We start from the raw sequence: 21,501 nt of genomic DNA, 5'->3' as shown, positions 1-21,501 counted from the left end.
TTCAATTGAAAAAAGTGCACATGATGGCCAAGAACTGTGAGACACTTTTCAGTCTTAAAGCCACCAGGAAAATTTCTAATGGGTAAATCGTTCACCTCGATAAATAACTTTTGCGGTTCTTGTCCGAACACTCAGGGTCAAAGGACAAGGCCAACATATCTGCGTGATTTGGACGCAGCTACATAAATGGTGGAAGAGTGGAAACAAACAACTGTGTGACCACCTCAGCAAGACATGAACACCTGCTGCGGACGCACCTGTCCTTTTCATCAGTTATCTGAGGGGGGCGGAGCACAAGCGCTCGGTTGCCCAGATACCGGCACAGCTGTCTAACCAATCAGTGTCTAGAGGTCACCTTGTAGAGTCCACAACCGGCTGGTATGATGAGGCTCAGAAATATTCAACGCTAACACACTCAACCGTATTAGCGGGGAGATAATATGACCCCATATTGTTTTTACGTGACAATTCTTTTCGAAGGTCAGAGGTGTTGCAAAATTGAATTTCCTGGAAGCCTGAGGTACCTCACAGCACAAACAATTGATTATTGATCTCCAATGTTTTTGTTATCAATACCTTCCTGACTCATTTGATAGGACTGCCAAACATGATTTCGGAGGAGATAACTGAGAGGTACTCTGTGTTTCTGTTAACAAAAGAAAGTTTTGGGAAAACGTTAAACAGACCACAGACACTGATCCGGAAGCACATGTTTCAGTGTTTTACTTTCTTATGTTTTACTTAGGATATATAAGAAGTCTTAAAGATGTTTGTTTAAAAATCTTATTCAGTTCTACATTCTGCTTGTTGTATTTGGATCTAACGTTTGTCTAGTGTTAAAAAACTGAAAGAAAAAGTGCTTCTGGATTGGTGTTGCTCTCATTTTACAAAATGGTCTATAAAACGTAAGAAAGAAATAGTACTTTTGAGAGCCTTTGACGTTCAATTGGGAACCAGAAATGCTTGAGCACTTATTAAAATAAAGGTTCTGTAAAGGGTTCTTCACAGCAATGCCACAGGAGAAAGCCCATTTCTTTCTTCTCATCTTATCTAAAGTCTGAACAACGTTTTTTCACTGCAAAGAACCTTTTGTGAACCGGAAAGGTTCTGTGTATGTTATACAGATCGAGAAAGAGCGTTTAAGGAACCTTTTGTTTTTAAAGATGGCATCACTGCAAAGAACCATTTTAAGCACATTTTTATTCAAACAAAACCAAGTTAATCCTGGCAGAGTGCACGCTGATAAAAATATCTGGCATGTTAGGTTGAAAGTTTAAATGATAGAAAAATAACAACTTTGCACAGAAAATTGTTAAAGGCAATTCTACAATGAAGCTGATCTCACATTGAGGTTTCTTGCTCTCATTGGCTGGTTGATCTACCTGCACTGACCTCCCATTGAGAATCCAGAGGATCTGTGGTCACGATAAAAATCCCAGCTTCATATATCTTAGGTCTCGCCCTTGGCAGCAATTATAGCTCATGCACATTAAATCCTACAAACCACTTCATTCATTGTCCAACTCACCGAGGGTCTGTCCGGCAAGCACACGTCCATTTTCTCCAATGACAGCTCCGCGAGCGTGTCTCTCATTAGCGTACTGAATGAAGGCATAACCCTTGTGAACCGAGCAGCCGAGCACACGGCCGTATTTGGAGAAAATGGTCTCAACGTCGCTCTTTTTCACCACGGCTGTGTTCAGGTTTCCGATAAACACACGCGAGTTGATCGATTTGGGATCGTTTTTGTTGGTGATGTTGCTCGTCTGAACTTTCAAGGACATCTTGGATCAAACGTGGACAGCAATCTACAGAAGAAAAAGAGAGGATAATGTAAGTTTAGAGATGGAGAATCGTCGGCAATCGTTTTCTGTTTATAAGATAAAACAATGCTGTTTTACTGATACAGGTAATATTGTTTTGCTGAAGTTCAAAAGCTGTTAAAAGTGGTCTTGTTGATATCTCTTTTCTCTTTTTTGGGAATAAGGTGCCTTGAGGGTAGACAAAAATGTAATTTGTTTTGGACACCATGACATAAACAAACCATAGAAAGTATGAGTCACAAATTCAGATGTATGGATTAATGCCTTACAATTGACAAATTACAGTAAAAAATACACTGTTACAAAAGTTACACTGATTTTGCACAAAAGAAGGCGGCAAAACCTGGTTAAATCTAAACCTAAGGAAATTTGTACCTCCCTATTATACACAAAGTATATGAAAAATACAGTTCGTTAAGTGTGATCACAGGTTATGTAAGGCATGCAGATCTATAGCTCGATTTCTGCCCTTGAGCAAACATTAGCCTATGTAACATTTCCAAATTAATGAATACGTGATCAAAGTTCTCGTGACAACTACACAGCATTTCTGATATGGTCCAATCCTCATGGGCAGGACCGGCTACAATGACCCCATGCAGTGAAATCCGAAAGGGCCGTAATGAGCCCATTGATAAAAGTGTTAATGATAGCCCGCAGGAATGAGACGTTGCGAATGTGATCTTTTTAATACATCAATTGTTTTTCTTAGGCAGCAATGAGATGAAAAAATGAGATTTCAAAAACTGCACAGTAGTCATTTTACAGAACATGTACCCTCTTGAGTTTCAGAAGAGCTCTCAACGATGTCTGAGACTGTGATCAGATTTGATACGCAAGCATCACTATTCTTCTTAGAAGAGGTGTTTCAGCCATATTAAGGGAGCACAGCATCATATCGACCAGGGGGCAGAAGAGTTTAACCAGGGACAACAAAATAAGTATGTATTCTTCAAGATAATTTCATGATGAAGTTTAAGTATGTTTTCAAGCTTATACTCTACTACTTTATTTATTAGGTATTCGAATATACTAGCTGTATACAAGTAGTATACTTGTAAGTGTTCTGTTTCAATAATACTTCTGGTTCAATACTAAATACTAAATTAGCCCACTTTTTAATTTATACAGTAAAAGTGTAACAGTAGTAAACGTTAAGCACTCAACAAGTCTATAACTAAACATTTTTATTCATACTGCAACTACATACTTAGGTAAACTTATAGGTTACTAGTTTAAAAATTGTCGCACATTTTCTAGCACATGAAACACGGTTACAGTAAGTATACCTTTAGTAAACTACTTGTTATACTATAGTACTAGTTACTAGTTATGCTAGTATACTTATTAAGTTTAAGTATTACTTTTTATACTTCTACATATCTCTATACTTTTTTCTTACTGTAAAATTAAAAAAAATGTAATCATTTAAATAATTTAATAATTCAATTTAAATGAAAGCTTTCCTTCAAATATTTTTTGAAAACACATTTTTATAGACCACTTTGCAAGATGTAAACACTTAGGCTTTCAGATTTTATTTACCCCATAACATAATTTTTAATCTTACATATATAAATAAATTTTTTTCTATCCAAGGAGTAAAGATAAAAGCAAGGTTGTGGGTTGGATCCCAGGGGATTGCAGAAACCTATGTAAAATGTATAGGATAATGCAATGTAAGTCGCTTTGGATAAAAGCATCAGCCAAATGCCTGAATGTGAATGCAAATAAAAGTATGTGGAGCTCGTGTGAAGAGTCCGAGGTTAAAAAGCGTGCTGCTTTCCACCGCTGCAGTGACGGGCCACCGCAGATCCTTATTAGTGCTGTTCCAGTTCCTCTGAATGTGAAATAAAGAGAACGTGAAGACCAGCAGCAAGATTGTCAGGGTCAATGGATTTTATCCCGGGTATGACAGAAATAAAGTGAACCGTGAGGGCTGTTCTCCACAGCGCACAACCTGAGCACATGAACAGAAGGTCAGTTAGTGTGATAGAGATGTTTCTCCTCTAATTACAAGAACCTCCGTAAAACACGGCATTGCTGGGATTGTATGATTCTTTGAACCGTGTTCTCTCTGTCTTTCTTCTTGTTATAATGACTTGGGCAACAGAGGCTTTTGAACTGTTTTTTTATTATTTCTCTGAAATAATCATCTGATTCGTTGCTTTTCTTAAGGTGCTTTCCCATAAGAAAACGATTGCTGTTTTCACGAGATTTCACCGTGCCTCCTGCATTTCTCCTAAAACCATTTATAGGCTAAAAAGAAACATAAACAAATGTTGAAATATATTTGACTTCAAGGCTTAGCTCACCCCAAAGTAAAATTCTCTTATTGTTTATTCCCTCGTGTTGTTAGAAACCTGTATATATGACTCACACAAAATTAAGATATTCCTGGTTACAAACATTCTTCCAAATATCTTCTTTTGTGTTCTGCACAATGCAAACGTGCAAATGCGTTTCGTGTGAAAGTGATTTTATAAACGTTTATAAAGCTGTCGAGTTGACAGAGAACTGCAGTTTAAACTCGCAAAGGACAATATGAAAACAGACCAGTGAAACAACAGTCTGTCTAAAGAGTTGATGACCGAAGTGTCTGACTTAGCAGTCTTAAGGTTTAGGGATCTTGGAACGTAATTGAATGATTGATTAGACCGGGAAAATATTGGACCAAATTCCTACATCAGAGATGGAGATCCTGGCCGGTGTCCTGACAGGAGGCGCTCATGCAGCTGAAACTACCTCCGGCTAACCTAATGAGCTGTGATTTTCCTGTGCTCCCATTATTCCTCATTATGCCATTGACACAATCAACAAATTCAAGTGCTTTTTCTTGCACGAGTTTAATCAAAATGAGACAAAACATAGCTGGGCTATTTAATTCCCAGTGATAATGCCATCATCATAATTGATGAAATGAACGGAGCAGAGATTGAGTTGGATGGGGGATAAACAGCTGAGGGCTCCTTCAGGAATAGAGACGCGCAAACTTGGGTTAAACATGTAACTGGCACGCAAATGTTTGACTCTCCAGAGGTTTGACATTAATGCCGCACAAGTTTCCCAGAAATAGTGACCGACTTCAGGTTATTAAAATGTTAAGGTGGGGGCTGCATGTTGATGTTCACTGAAACCGGCCTTTTCTGCTGACCTGAGACCCGTTTAGCATTTTGTTGTTGTAGCAGTCTAGTTAAAATGTGTTGGAGTTCTGCATTTAAATGAACGTCTCAGCACTTTAAGCATACCAATAATTATTTCACACATACTTTTCTCATTTATTTGTGTGCTTTAATACTTCTCAAAGAACAATGGTGAATCCGAGCACATTGTCATTTTCTTTAGCTGTTTGTGTCGGCTGGAGTTCTGTTCATTGAAAACAAATTATTCTGTCTAGGTCATAAAAACTGTATACGTGTGAGTGCACTTAAAAAGCATTACTAACAAAACGGCACTTGTTTCATCAATATTTGTATTATCCTAAACTCGGAGCATATAACAAGCATATAACAAAACATTTCAATATAGCATGCAGATACAGTATGGTATATATTGGGAATGATATTATCATCCAGCAATTAGCGAGTTTAATACTTGTAGCAATGGTGCATTTAAAGGTCCAATGTGTGATTTTTTGGAGGATTTATTGGCAGAAATACATTATAATATACATAACTATGTCTTGAGAGGTGTATAGAGTCCTTACATAATGAAGCGTTATGCTTTTATTACCTTAGAATGAAATATATCTACATACACCCCTGGTTCCCTTATATGGAGTTGGCCATGTTGTTTGTACAGTAGCCCTACACGGACAAACTGCTCTACAGAGCGTGTTTCATACATTATCTTGATCTGGAAAGAAGCAAAAACGTGACGACATCTTAGTTCTGTGTCAGCCACTGTAGTGCTTCGAAAGGGTGGGATGCCACTAATTTCTAAACAGTTGTGTTATTTCGACGTTACTGTTATTTTGCTGAATCCTCAAGTTTATTTTTGCAGGGTTGTGGATGTGGTATTAACCTTAAACACAGTGTTTTTTGGAGCATGCTATTATTTTCACTTTGACGTCTACAGGCATTGTGTAGTAGTTAGTGCTCAGCATAAACGAACTGTCAATAACCAAACAAAAATAGTAATTATTCTGTTTATCTATCTGTCAAATATCTGTTAATGTCCTGTTAGTCTGCTTGGCATCTATTTATCCCATTTTCACCATTTATTAACGTTCCTGATTTATTTGCTCTCTAACTTCATCGCCATCTCTGTTTGCAACATAAAACTGCAGGTTACTTTACGTACAGTATCTTTACATGTGTTTGATGTTAAATTAAGTCAAACTTACATTACCCAGAAAAATCTTACCCGCCGTCAGCTCAACATCTAAATCGCTGGTGTCCTTCTGAAGCCTCGTATCTCCATTTCGTGATTTTTATGAATTGCCATAAATCATCATATCACTGGGTTTTCACAAATATCTATTATAAAATGCTTGTCAATTTTGACATTCAAGGTTTTGAAAGGACAGCAACATTAAACATTAAAACATAAAAGTAAGAAACTGATTTCTGCTTGATTGTAAAAATTCATGTGCTTGAACTCTCTCTCTCACGCCTCCACTTACACACACGCTTCTGAGTACTGCACGTGGGTGCTGGGAATAATTTATATTCTATTTGAACTACTGCCTAAACCACCCTGTGTCAGTAATGGTATTTTAGACGTGCAAATGCGTTTGGAGGTCACCTAATAGCTCATTAGAAATAAGACCACCTGGCCCACTCCACATTCGTCACCAGAACAAGCATAAAACCACACTGGTATCGTCTCCCGGGTCATTGATATAGCACTCTGTTGGGATCAAACGGCAACAAATTTGGTTTGGAAACGGCACCTTGGGTATGAGGTCTGCTCCACTGTTGCCTCAGGCAACTAAATGAGTGCCTGAACATTGAGGAAGGCTTCAATTCACCAGCCAATCAGCTCTCCAAACAGCGCCTTTGTACTGGGTGCAGCATGCACGATTGTGACAGCGAGCAAGAATCTAAAGAGATTTCGTTTCATTTAGCGGTGAAGTCAGTCGGCGCGGCACGCTTAGCGGCTCCTCCTGTTGTTTCAAATTTATACCTCCAGATTCTCCACCCTCCCTTCTCCAAAAAACAGACACCCACTTGCTCAAAACTCTCGTATTTTCCCTCATCTGGAAACGGCAAGCCTTGGCGACTCCGAGGGCAGGTGTTGCAGGAGATAAAAGGGGACGTGGAACAAACGAGGGTGCTTGTAATGATGAGGTCCCTCCTGTTCACTTTCTCTATCTCACTTCTCTAATTTCCCGTCAGCCTCTGATGTCTTGCTTATTACCACTGGCCTCTGAATCCGAGCGATAATTATCCAAGCCGAATAAACACGGCTGCATGCGGATGCTTGAAGGTCACCGGGTGTCGTACTTCACCGTGAGCCCGATGGTGAGGGATTTGAAGGGTCTGGGATAACAATATTGATTATTTTTCTTCCTCGCTTGAGTTATTGGATCTGTGCGGCCGTTGTATGTGCTAATGCCAACAGAGACGGTTTGGCAGAATGGGGAAATATAATTTTAATGGCCGGCACTGGCTGCTTTGTATGTGCGGTTGTATATGTTTATGTGTCCTCTGAGCTATAGAGCCCATATGTCAAGTTCAACGAGATTAGTCTTTAAAACTCTTGGCTGTGAGGTAAACTGCTTGTCTTTTTCATTTCTGCAAGAGAGCATTTTCTATCAATGCACAGAGAATTAGTTGTGGTCGTGTCAGCATACAAATCACAAAGCAGAGAAAGATATGATAAAGAGTTACTGCTAAAATCCTCTGTGTATGTGTTTTTTATTTGTTTGTGTTGGCAAGGTATGAAGGAAAAATTTGTCTAAACAATAACCACAATGAAATGTGGCGTAGAGTACAAATATGAAGGTTTTCAATAAGAACACATTTTACCTTTTCTCTTAGACATATTTTGAGCGATTTCAATATTCCTTAAATATTTGGAAAATACAAACACTACTGTCGACAAAATAGAAGAAATTAAGAAATGTCAACAAAATGAAACCTGTGACAAAGGCATCCAACAGCGATGTGAAAGACACATGACAAGAAACATGAAACGTTATATTTTTCATATTACAATTGTTTTTTACTTTACCTTAATACATGTTCTATATTACTGTTGTATTGCATAAAAGTGCATATGAACTTGTTTGCTTTGCAGTATTTGAGAAAAAATACAGAGCATCTTTTCTGTTCTTTTGACCTGCTTCTCCAGTTTTCATTTTTTGCAAATAAATGCAAATAGAAGAAATTTGCAAGAAATATTCTCTAAGTACGATCACAGACTCATTCTTTAATTATGTTTTTTCACATTTTAGTATAGTACTTAACCCATCAAAACCACGGAATAAAACAATTGCAATGTAAATAATGTTGTGATTAAACGCATTCAAAATAAACAAACTGTGTTGTATTTTTGCATCTTCACTCTGTGCCTGGAATTTTTCAACCAGCTTCTTAAGTCTCAACATGCGAAGCTTTTAACAGCACTGAAGGAATTTATTATCTATGCTTTTTATGAATTATTTTGGTCTAATTAAAGCTTCTAATGAAATAAATAATTTGTTGGCACAATGATGTTTTTGTCTACAAAAACAAATTCAAACACACCCTCAGATTCCAGTGAAAGATTTAAAAAATCACGAGAAACATTTTTTTTAAAACATCCAGTTCTTTCGAGATTCGAGAATTCAAAGATCCAAGCCCACCGAGGGCAAATAACAAATGTATTTAACTTTCAACAAACTTTATTTGAACTGAATTAGACCATTAAAAAATGTGAGAAACCGGTTAACCAATTTTGTAAGATTTTACATGATTCACTTAGACTCACTTTGGTCATATACTACTTTATAAACGAAGCGTCAAAACAAACCAACTCCCAAATAAAGTAACATTAAATTCATGTGAATAGTAAAGACTTATTTTTTATTCTACCTGTCTTCCCAAGGCAACACCCCCAACCGGTTAATTGCGAAAATATGCAGTATCAAACTAAAGCACGTACAAAAATATTAATAAAAAGACTCCTATTTTACATAAACTCATCTGAGTATGCCCAGAGAGAGAGGAGACATTTTCCTTGAGAAGGCTCTAAATGGCTCCGGGCTACATCTGGTATTGCTGATAAAAGTCTTCCTGACGTTCCTTCAACCAGATACATCTTAAAATGATTGGGCTTTAGGACCCTACGGGCTGTTCCTCTGGGATGTCTGACTTTGCCCATCCACATATGAGCACTGCTAAATCAACAAAGCAGCAGCACTTCTGTGGCCTTTGTACTTCGGCTAGACCAAGAGGCCACGCCATGATTGAAACACTGGGATAGATTCGGACCCTCTAGCACTTTGTATGCAACTTGCCAGGTGGTCTTGGGTTTATCAGAGTTACTGGAGATTCAACTTTCTCCCCCTCTCTCTCATTCTGTATGCATGTGTGCTTTATGAAGAACAGAACAAGAGATGTACTTCTGTACACAATAAGACAAATAAAACCAATGCAGAATGAATCAGCCTGCAGCGAAATGGCCCTAAGCGACATTAAATAATGTTTGCTTGCATCACGGCCTGTTATTTGAAAACTACATGGCAAAGTCGTGAAAATGTTTAGCTTTATTTGTTGGTAGTAATAAAGGTGGTCTCTTTTGCTTACTGAAAGAAATGATGAGCATATTTGTGACAAAACAATGTTGTAGCTGGCGATTGTCTTTACTTGTGCTACGGAGACATGAATGATGCCTTGAATGAGATGGGTTGTATGCAATAACTTTTCTTACAATAAATAAAATGAAAACGGGCAAACACCATTATTAGGTTACTTAAAGGGATAGTTCACCCAACAATGCAATTTTGTCATCATTTACTAACCCTCATGTCAATCTGTATGAATTTCTTTCTTCTCCAGAACGCAAAAGAAGATATTTTGAAGAATGCTGGTAACCACAATATTAGACCCCATTGACTTCCATATCGTGGACACAAAACAACTGAGACATACTGAGACAGAGTCATATAGAGGTTGGACACAAGCACACCGGGTTTACAACAGTAGCAATAATGCTGGTACAAAAATCTCTTACAGCAGCGTTAAACAGAAAACTATGCACACAAGTCAAATCTTAAACATACTTTACATCTAAATATCAATAGAGCTTCAAACACAGTGTCAATAAACTAACAGATGGCTGACACTAATAGAACACAATCTTTATTTATCTCATCACAACCAGGGTCAGTAGACTTCATTCCTGTGACTTTCATGGAACGCTGGCATGTTTAGTTACAGGGACATTCCCCCCGGAGCATCCTGAGGTTAAGCCTCCTTTTCAAGGACAATGCTCAAGGATTGCTCATGTTGGGTTCAAACCTACAATACATACATATGGTTACTGGCCTAGATCACTGTATTACAGTTTTAGCTAAATGTTATAATAAAGAAAATAAACTGAAGAAGGAACCAAAGTCTGCACAGCCGGATATTGTATTTTGGGCTCATAAGCAAACATCTAGCAGCCTCCCACAATGTCCTAATAATCACATGGAAATACACTGAAAAATATTAAAAACACCATAGCAACCGCAGAGGAGTACCCTAGCAACCACCCACTAAATAATAGTAAAGCACCTCCAAACCTAGAGATTTCTATGTAATTTTATATTCATATTTATTTATTCAATTGACCAGATAGTTTCCCAAAAACAAAAATTCTTTAATCATTTATTCACTCTCATGTATTTCAAATCTGTATGACTTTCTTATTTCTGCAGAACACAGAAGAATATGTTTTGAAGAACATTGGTAACCAACAACATTGTCCCCATTGACTTCCATTGAATGGACAAATAAATCACTCAAAATGTCATATAAAGATTTTGCTCGACACGAGAGTGAATAAGTAACTTTTTATTTGTGGGTGAACCCTTTGAAGCCAAACTCATCACGTCCAAAAGGTGTCTAAACATAACAGTGCAACTATTACGTGAACAAACATTTTTATGTAGTAATGTAAATGTACTTTATAGAGTAAATAATGTGTTAAAGAGTAAAGAATGAGCGGAGAAGAATGCCCAACATCACCAGCGCTATCACTTATTAACTCGGTCAGAAGACTACAGCGCAATCCAGATGATAAACAACAACATTCACCAAAGCTCATGCGATTCTCTTTACCACCAGCAGGACTGAACCGTGTATTGTAGCCCCTTCAAGACCCCCCAGCAGATTTATATAAATAGCCCGCATTGACTTCTGGACTCCATTTATCAGGATGTGACAAACATGCAAGAAACAGATAATAAAACCACATTTTGTGACTCACACTGTCTACACTTTTTTCTCCTTAAATTGCTTTTTCATGTTATTCTGTTGGATTAGAATATCATCAATAATGCAGAACGACCTGTATATGAAACCATCTGTTTCCAGAGCTATTTTGTAGATGTTAATATCGCTGAATTGAAATGCATTTTCTTTATATTGCTGGATGTGAGAGGGAGAATACAAAGATTTGTTCTGACAAAACAGAGAGTGATATTAAAAAAGCAATCAAAACTTCAAACAAAACTTTGAAGGTACGAGTACAAACGCCTTGTTGTGATTGTAGATGTTACAGGGTGATGTGAAGTTTATCTGCATTCAGTTTCCAATCAGCTTTGAATGTAAATCGCTTGTTCTCAATAGATGGCCTTTCATTTTATTTTTTATTTTCCCAATTCTAATATAAAACCAGTAGACAATTGAGTTTGTGTGAATTTGCTGTATACAGACAACAATACCAGCTTGATTTCTTCGATGCTCCTGAAGCAGACAATTTAGTTTTACTCCTTCCTTTCCTGTTTTCTCGCAGTCGCAAGCACTTCAATCAGGAAGAGACTATGCAGATGAGCTATTGTATAGCTATTTACAGAATACCTGCCAGCGGGGGTGATTCATACAAAGCATGATTGAGGTCACCATAGTAACCCACAAATTTAAAGAGTCATTCATTTGAAGACTAAAAATGTATGCGAAATAGCACTTGCAATTGTTTTGTTCAAACAATATATCCTTAAGTGAAAGGGATAGTTCACTGAAAAATGTATGTTCTGCCGTCATTTACTCACCCTCATGTCATTTCAAACCTGTATGATACATTTTTTTGCAGAACATGAAAGAAGATATTTTGAAGAATGCTGGACAACAGCGGTACCCATTGACTATCTGTACTATACCGCTGTTATCTGGTTACCAACATCTTTCAAAACATCTTCTTTCGTGTTCAAAGGGTCATAAAGGTTTCACACGACAAGAGGGCGAGTAAATGATGACAGCAATTTCTTTTTTGGGTGATCTATCCCTTTAATTGTGTGAGGTTTAAGAAATTTAACAGGTGGTTTTTGTTTTCCTGTGGGCTTTCCTCTGTCAGAATAAAACTGAATTCAGTAATGCTAAACGGTATTTGTCTATCCTCATTTCCATCTTTTCAGGGACAACCGAGTTTAGGGGATGTTTATTTTCCACGTACTAAATGGGCAAATTTAACATACTGCTGTGTTTATTTGCACATCAAAATCCAACTGTTAATCCCAACAAACAGCATTGCCTGTAAATCCAATTGCTGTGTTCATAAACTTTTCCTCCACCATAGTGCACAATGAGCCGTAATAGCAATTCACAAAATTGAATTCTTCTTACATTTTATTATTTAATAAACAATTCCACGCAACAAATATTGCACTCATATATTTGTAACAGTCAAAGTGAATAACTCATTCTTAAACCTTTCAAAATTTTATTAAATCTCCCTCCTCCTTCGGTTGAATGCTGTCCCGCCCATTAACGCCTCCTTGGCCATTTATCATTGGTTGTTGTTGCTGCCCGTCTCAATCACTTTGCTTTCCGCCCCTAGTTTGGGTATGATAAACGAGCTAAAGGGAGTCTCATCTATCTGCTGGGCACCTCCATTTATCGGCGCGGCTGAAAAATAGATGGTGTATGAAGTGTAATTTGGTGCTGTAGCGGAGCTCCTGTCCCAGTGGATGTGTCGCGGGACTTTGATTAAATCCTTTTTATAGGAAATCGATACATTCTTCATTAGACCTCTCCTTCTACAAGCCTACCGCCTTTCCTTCTTACACATCTAACCCACACAGAGAGAGAGGGGAAAGGGGTTCGGGGGGGATTACAGGAGGTAAGACTGTGTGTTGTGGGCAGGGGGGGGGGGTTGTTGAATGATGGTTGGCAAAAAAAGGATGAAAACCAGGAGGAGATAAGCAAAGAGGAGTATGACCCAGTGTTTAGAGAAAATGGATGACGGTGATAAGAAATGAGAGGGTGAGGTTATGAGGTCAATGCAAAACCGAAGGACTAATGATCTAGGGGAGAGAGAGAGAGAGCACTGTAAGCTCTGATAAGTGAATATGATGCCTTCTTTTGGCCAAGGTTTGAGAATCCTACACACAATCTCAAAATGCACTGCGCTTTGTGATAAAATTACTCGAAGATGATGGATGTAGATGTTCTAAGTACCATAAAAGTTTTGGGTTATTTCCACCCATTGTTTGGTCAAAAAAATTTACAAACCCAGCAGTTGAGTTAAATTTACCCAGACAATGTTTATATTTGACCCAGCACTTGGGTTTAAACAAACCAGGATAGGTTAATATATAAACAAATGATTGCATTTGTCCATTTTTGACCCAACTGTGATTTCGAATAACCCAACATTTTAGAGTGTAGATATCTATATATATACAGTACATAGATGCTGCATTAGAATCTGTTTCTCTGGGTGCCTATAGGTAAGTGGTCTGCCATATTGGAACAGTCAAAGCCAAACCGTGAACACTTGGGAGGAAGTTGACAATGCATCTAAAACTGTAGTTACACGTATGCACACAAACATTCAATGTTACATGCTGTAGACCGAACACTCTAAAAATGCTTTAATATTTTCAACCCAGCGTAGGGTCAAATAGGGATGAACCCAACTATTGCATTGTAAATTGACCTATAATTGGTTGTTTTTACCAATTGTTGCGTCAAAAAATATCCCTTTGCTGAGTAATTTTCAGCAAACGGTCGGATTGGTCCGCGAACACATTACAACACGCTGAAAGTATTAGCTACTGTAACATTAAAGTTAACATTAAACCTAAAACACAAACCAGCACATTCTCACCTGAATTTTAAAGATGATTTTACAACCGGAGGCTGCACAATGTTGATAAATCTTGAATTTTTACTTTAACTGTGATTGACGAGTAACTGAAATGTTGACCATTCCAAGATGGCGGATTCGTTGATGTGTCTGATTAGTCTAATGTAACATGTTTAGACATTTATTGTTTGAATAAGCTCCTAACTCCTTAAAAGAGCAAATGGTCGAGAGAGAGATGCCTAGCAAACATAAGCTGTGTCGCTAGTCATTAGAGAGAGAGAGTGAACCAGAATGAGAGCTAGAAAGAGAAATAAATGTGGTGCTAATGACCGGGACTAGCCATATGGGTGAGAACCAAATGCTTTCATACGAACGGACAGACGTTTGACCACACAGCGAGCTCTGTCGGCCAAACGCCTATAAAAAGAGTGGCTTGACTGGATACACTGGGCCAAATTTTCAAAGGGTATCAAGTTAGCATTCTCTAAATAAGATATTTTTTAGCACCTACTGTAGCCTCTAGTCGCACAGACCAAGCAGCTGTAAAAACATTATTGCCAATAAATAACAAACAGCGTTTGAACTTTGCGGGCAGAATTCTTCGAACTCTTTGGACAGGGTCTTGAGTTAAATCATTTGAAAGGCCAGAAACAAACCTCCTCCACGTTCCAGGCAGTACAAAATATTTAATTCATCTCCCCCGTTGATAGACTGTCTGGTCTGTGCTGGCCCAGCAGAAGGCCAGCCTTTGCCAGAGGTATTTTAATGAGTTTGTGAGTGTCACCTGCTGTCAATTTCAATTTGAGGTGAAGAACTCCCCGGAGGCTAATTTGCTTTTGCAGGCAGTGCGTTACGTTCAGTTGGCAGCGTCTGGTGAACGCTACATGCTTTGTAAGCACCCAATATCTTACTCGATTATATACCTACGCTGCATCTCAATTTGTATATCAGCTGTCTTATATGGTATGCAAAGTTAGAATTAGAGTCTGGCAGCAACGATTTGAGTAGAACTCTAGCATACTAATTTTACCATATACAGAACAATAATATGCAAATTTTCTATATGCACTGAGAACCGCAAAGACCTCTTACCAAAAGACCTAAGTGTGCAGTACACAAAAATAAATAATGCAAATTAAAATAAAAAATTAAGGGAAATAATAAAATTTCCCATAATGCAACTTTTTTGTCATCCATTGTCTACTACTACAATGATGATTAAATGCGATTTTTATATTTTTCTTTAATTTGACCAGTAAAGTGTATGCCACTTGCTGAATTCATGTGACAATTTAAGCTAGTGTGCGGTGATTGATTTTCCACATAAGTTCCCCGAAAGAGGAACTTATGGCAGCTTTCTTTAAACATCTAGAAGTTCCAAACAAAGCTCTTTATTTTCCATTCTATGACAGAGAATGGCGACTTTCATTCACTTAAAGTTTTTCCTTAACTTCATTGTTTCTTCAGTACATACAAGAAAGTCAGAAGTTTGAACCAACAGGAAGGGTGATTCAATGATGACAGTATTTGCATGTTTGGATAACCTATTTATTGGAAATAATGAGATTAAAAGATAATGAATTTATAAATGTCAACACACTAATGCAAAGAATAGATTTTTTTAAAGTATTTCCTTCCTTCCTTCCTTCCTTCCTTCCTTCCTTCCTTCCTTCCTTCCTTCCTTCCTTCCTTCCTTCCTTCCTTCCTTCCTTCCTTCCTTCCTTCCTTCCTTCCTTCCTTCCTTCCTTCCTTCCTTCCTTCCTTCCTTCCTTCCTTCCTTCCTTCCTTCCTTCCTTCCTTCCTTCCTTCCTTCCTTCCTTCCTTCCTTCCTTCCTTCCTTCCTTCCTTCCTTCCTTCCTTCCTTCCTTCCTTCCTTCCTTCCTTCCCTTCCTTCCTTCCTTCCTTGACTGGGACGTTCATTATGTGTTTTCTCGTCCCAAGGTTTAGTGGCTTGACACTCAAGGTTTCTGCTTGGGTTACTGTATCATCCATCAGAGCAAAGCTTCCTGCACTGCACGCTGTCATGGCAGAACGATCCAGAAGCTCTGAACCACAACAACAAACCCATTCCCAGGAATCAAGTTAAGTGAAAAGGGGAAATACCAATCGCTTACAGTTATTGTGATCCCAATCCCTGAATGACTCTGGCTGAACTGGTTACCCATCTTCCGAAACCCAACTTGCATTAGTTGATCAGTTTACACAAAAATAAAATGTTGTCATCATTTATTCACCCTACTGTTGTTCAAAACATATAAATGACTCATCTTTTATGGGACACAAAGGAAGATATTTTGAGAAAAGGTTTTTTTCTCCATACAATGGAAGTCAACAGGGCTGTTTCTTCAAAACATCTTATTTTGTCTTCTGCTGAAAAAAGAAAGCCATACAGGTTTGGATTGACATGAGGCTGAGTGAATGATAAGAGAAAGAGAGAGAGAGAGAGAGAGAGAGAGAGAGAGTTTGATTATTACCTTAGATTGCTCAGCTGTAACAAATACAATGTGACAAAAATAGCAATGTAGTGTTTGTTATGGTACACTGGTATTCATTTGACAAAACTGGAAAAGCTACTCTACAGTAGGAGGTGAGTGACACCATGTTTGTTTATATTTGAGCAAATATCATTTTTTTCCTCATTTGGTTTTCCTTAGCAAGGCTTGCAAAGCGAGAATTAAACCAGTTGTAACCTAGTTTAATGTTCTAACCTGTTGGGTTACGGCCTCATTATTTCTAAAGCTCTTAGGATACAATAGTTGTAGAACAAGCGTCATTTTGATTGACCCCTTCTATATCACCTCGCCGTAGCGAATCATTTTACGAAAAAAACATGCACTCGAAAAGTCTTTCACAATCTCACACGTCAAAATGACCTCTTCACTTAATCACACGCTTTTTTAACTAACATTTATTAAGTTAATAGATTGTTAATGGACCGTTAAATTAAACTGTACGCCATTTTTTGGCGCACAATAAACATCTCCGGCTCTCCTTTCCTGAGCCACTCAGATTCTCTCTCAGGCTGTTGTCAGAATAAAGAGGCACTCTGCACACTTCCCTTTGATGTCTGTGACCCGAAGAGAGGAGAGAAGAGAAGATGGCAAGACACTTAAAAGTCACTGCTGTGGTAGAAAGATGAAGAAGACAGAGGAGAGAAAGACAGGGAAATAAAGAGAGAGGATTGTTGGAAGGAGGGGGGAATCGGCGAACGTAACACAACTTTTAATCATAATAACAAACTAATAAAACAAACGTAGGTCTCTCTCGGTCGACTGCCGGCCACACAAACACATACATAAAGTCCAGGCCTGGTCCTCTCTCGCCCTTGCCTGTTGTCGCTCCTCTCTTATGCTTCCTGAGCTCCTCCGTGAGAGATGCATGCGCAGCTGACGCTTTGTTATCACTCCCGTCACCGGCCTTGCTCCGTTCCCTCACGGCTCTCGTCTTGCCCTGCTCGCCACAATGATATTTTTTTATATTATATAAATAATGTTAATATTTTAGAAATCACAAATTATACTACAGTAGAAGAATTAAAAAAAGTTATATTTTAAGTTTTAGATGCCTACAGGATTTGGTGTTTTGCTTTCAGTTGCTGGATTTGGCATATATTCCTAAAGATTTTTTTTCCAGCATGATCTCAGAATGTTCCAGACAACATAGCCAAAGTCACACATTTGTTTTCGTTATATTCATTAAAAGTGCAGAATCTCAAATATCAGTTTTTTTAATCATTTTTGAACCTATCCAGGTTTTAATGATTCTTGGTTCAGTCTCAGATGTTCAATAAAAACTTTTCTTGTACTCTTTTTTGTTTTCCACAGTTCCACTTCTTTTTTAGATTGAATTCTCTGCTTTACACCTTTATTTGGCATTTTAGTACATCTTAAATTAGAACATTGGAATATACTATACATTTAATATAGTATATTCTAATAAATAGCTTTATATGCATGTATCAAACTGCAGATTCTGTAGCCATCTTTAAGAATTGGCTGAAACACATCTCTTCCGTCAGCACTTGACCGATTAGTTCTGACTTCTATCTGTTTTCTACTGCTATACTTAAAAAACAAAAAGAAAATTGCTTTGTATACTGTGGTAGGCTATATGAGACCAGTCTTACTGCGCTTATGCTTTTTGTTGTTCTTATGTTGTGCCAATTGCTTCCGTTGTTTACCTCATTTCGAAGGCGCTTTGGATAAAAGCGTCTGCTAAATGACAAAATGTAAATGTATGTTAATTTGCCTGTTTTTTTCTCATTTGGAAGTCACTCTATATAAAGACATGCATTGTGGATTTCTAATATCCTTCAATCTTGAGCATGGTTTTGATAATCACAGTGCATTATTTGGCCGTAAAAAAAACGTGGTACTTCAGATACAGAGCCTATTAATTCAACACTAATTTAAAGAACCCGTTTTACCTCACGGACCATCAGAACGGAGGAAACAAGTATATTAGGTATTGAATACAGAATTGTATAATAAACAGGATATGAAAATAATTAAATCAACCACAAGCCTCAACACATGAGGTCATATAGACCCATATGCCATGAGCAGGAATAAATAATAGTCAACATGAGCTCAGTGAACTATAAAATGACCTCTATGTCAATATCATGGCCTTGGTTTACCTTTAAAGGAAATCTATATTGTTTAGCCATGATTTTAAATGAGCATCTCATTCTCGTCCACAACAAATGTCAAAGAGGGCATCCTCGCGGTATCGAAATCCTTGTGCGTGGCTAAATTTTCAGTGCCAACCACGCGAATGATTATCCACTCAATTATCTCCTTCTCTGTTTGAACTCCGATCCACCCGCGAAATGAAATAACAGGGTGTTCGTAATACACAAGGAAAGAGCTACGACGGTTGTTTGGAGGGGGAGAGAGACAGAAATGGTTGAAGTGAAGCGTGTCTGATTGCAACATTGCGTTGATTTGGTCGCGGTGCCATACGGCCATAGCGCCGCGGTCATTCAGATAGCTGGCGAATCACTGTTATAATTACTTCTCACCAAATCCAGATGAAGGTCTTTATTTCAGATTAATTATCTTAATCACAGCATATCAGACTCGGATGAACTCGCAGCCCTGGAATGTGAATCGATGTGTGATGACATTGAAAGGGCAACGGCGTCTGAGACATCGGATAATTATGCACGGACAGGCAACGGCGACAAAACAAATCAGTTAGGTTCATCTTGTGAAGTGGAACCAGTGTTTGGATTATGCAAATGTGTGGCGGGATTGTGACGAGAAAACGGTGGAAGAGGCTTTCAAATCAAATGTTTGCTGAACAGAAACCTTGGACTCATGCAAATTATCGGAAAATATAAAAACAGTTGTTGAGTATCTAAGTAACATCACACATGTTTACAAAGCAAACGTATGTGAACGTTTAACCTACGTCATTTTTATGAATAGAGTTGTTGTTGTTATTGCTTGTTGTGGATTATAAATTGTAAACAAGATTCTGTAAGGCATTTGTATGTCTGTGTGCGTCCCTGCAAAAAAACAATAGAAACGCATCACGGAAATTCCAATAGTTTCCATTAAAATACCATTATGCACCATTGGTCATTTTCTTTAAACCATTACAAAATTCCTTTTGGTAGTGTGTTTTGGGCATTACTGCAATCTGCCCCACCAATATAATCCATCACATACTGGAAGACACCATTATGGGTTCCATTAAATTCAATACAAATCCCATTATAACCATAAAATCTTATGCATTTCCTATTGTGTTTTGGGCAGGGACCTATTGTTGTTTTCGGCAGGGATATGTAACCCCAACCGTACATATATACATTTTTTAACTTTAGAACTTTTTTATGATTTCAAATGTAATTTTTCTTTCTTTAAATGTATAGTGATATACTGTAGTAATACAGTATAAATCAATATAAGCATACTCAAATCAAGCTTATGGTCAAACCACCCACTACTTCCAACTTCTTACATTGATAACTGTTTTTAGTATTTCATAAAATGTTTAAATACCAACACCATGTTTGGTCCTTTGAGAGACACCCGTCCCGTATTCAAGCCTGCTGAATCTATGGAGGCTTGTGACTTGTTCTAGAATCTTAATGAGCTGTTTGATGTGTTAAACTATTTCATGTGTACCACTATCCTCCCAAGTGCCTTCTTGGTCACAGTAGTGTGTAAATGAATCAAAACACATTTATTAATTAACACAGAACAGTTCGTCACCACATTCAATTCACATTTTCATTATAAAAAAGCAGGCGCACGTTGCCTTTGATACCAAAGGCTGCTTTGGCGATAAAAGATGTGTGATGGTAAACCGGGGATTCTTTTAACCAAAACATCACCTGAGTGTTCTACATAGTGCAAATGCTCATTTCCACCATGCTCATATAATACCGCAGGTTAATTATAAAAAGCAAAGCAATCATTTTTCTAATTGGTAATACGCAACCCTACAGAATAAAGAAATATTGACCATCCACACAGTCAGCATTATTTTCTTTTAAAGCAGCACGAGGAAACAACAGTTCATGAATAAATCATCGACTGAGCTGTACCAAGAATTCTGGGCAGTGCCTCTACAGTTTTTCCCAAATCAAAGGCTGACAGGCAGATTTCTGCGAAGACCCAGATTGTAGTTAGGAGTTGTTGAGAAACAATAGGAAACTGTACACGCTTTACAGATTTCAAGTAAAGCACCAACAACCTGCAGAACATTCTGTGATAAATTGTCTACAGAGTGATGCTGTGATATCGCCGATGATTCTGAATAAGGGAAGCTGCTGTTGGAGTTTGTCCTACAAAATACTAGGGAGTCCACTTGACTACACAAAACAAACTGCATCTTAAGTAAAAAATGCTTTTTTTAAAGAATCATGTAACTGATGGATGTTGGGTTTAATGACCCCACAAGCAGATACTGTCCATGCCAATTCTGACATAACTGCGATCCACGTAGGTCCGAAGTCAACTTCTAAAGAGAATCTAGACTCAAAACAACACCATCTGGGATTGCTGGAGGCATTTTTTCATACTTGGATTTTTTGGTCTTTTAAAAATGTAGGTGGTTGTCAGAACGTACAGTAAGACCTGACAGATCGTCTCTTCACAAACAAGGGTGGTCTCTCGTTGGGTTATGACTTGCTTTGTACCAAATGTTTCCTAGCTGCACTAGTCTTGGATCTGACCAAATGTTAAAGCTCTGGATGTTAAAGATCCTTTCAAATGTTTCTTTTGTCATGCATATTTTTGCTACAGCAAGGCAGTCCTGTGAGCGCTGGACTACAATTTACTATTCATACAACGAGCAGAAGCATGAGGCTGTGGGGCCGAGCAGTGAGAAACACCCCGTGGTGTTCATTACTCGATAGCTGATCATGCTATACTAGAGAGCATCGCTCAGGGAAAGCCAATGCTAATGCAGACAGACCTTCCAGGACTGATGATTTGTTCTCTAT

General features: G+C 38.1%; 1 protein-coding gene across 1 annotated transcript in view; it reads right to left on the bottom strand.

The window, feature by feature from the left end:
* raly (RALY heterogeneous nuclear ribonucleoprotein) overlaps window positions 1-21,501 on the bottom strand; it is a 59,180-nt gene that overhangs the window by 9,403 nt on the left and 28,276 nt on the right. Inside the window, exon 3 of the mRNA XM_079459826.1 lies at window positions 1,529-1,808. Coding sequence (XP_079315952.1) covers window positions 1,529-1,784 — 256 coding nt within the window. The 5' untranslated portion in view covers window positions 1,785-1,808. The remainder of the gene's footprint in view (window positions 1-1,528; window positions 1,809-21,501) is intronic.

The sequence above is a fragment of the Barbatula barbatula genome (assembly GCF_947034865.1).
Source record: "Barbatula barbatula genome assembly, chromosome: 7".
Lineage (NCBI taxonomy): Eukaryota > Metazoa > Chordata > Actinopteri > Cypriniformes > Nemacheilidae > Barbatula > Barbatula barbatula.
This window is presented reverse-complemented; position numbering and strand designations above follow the sequence as displayed.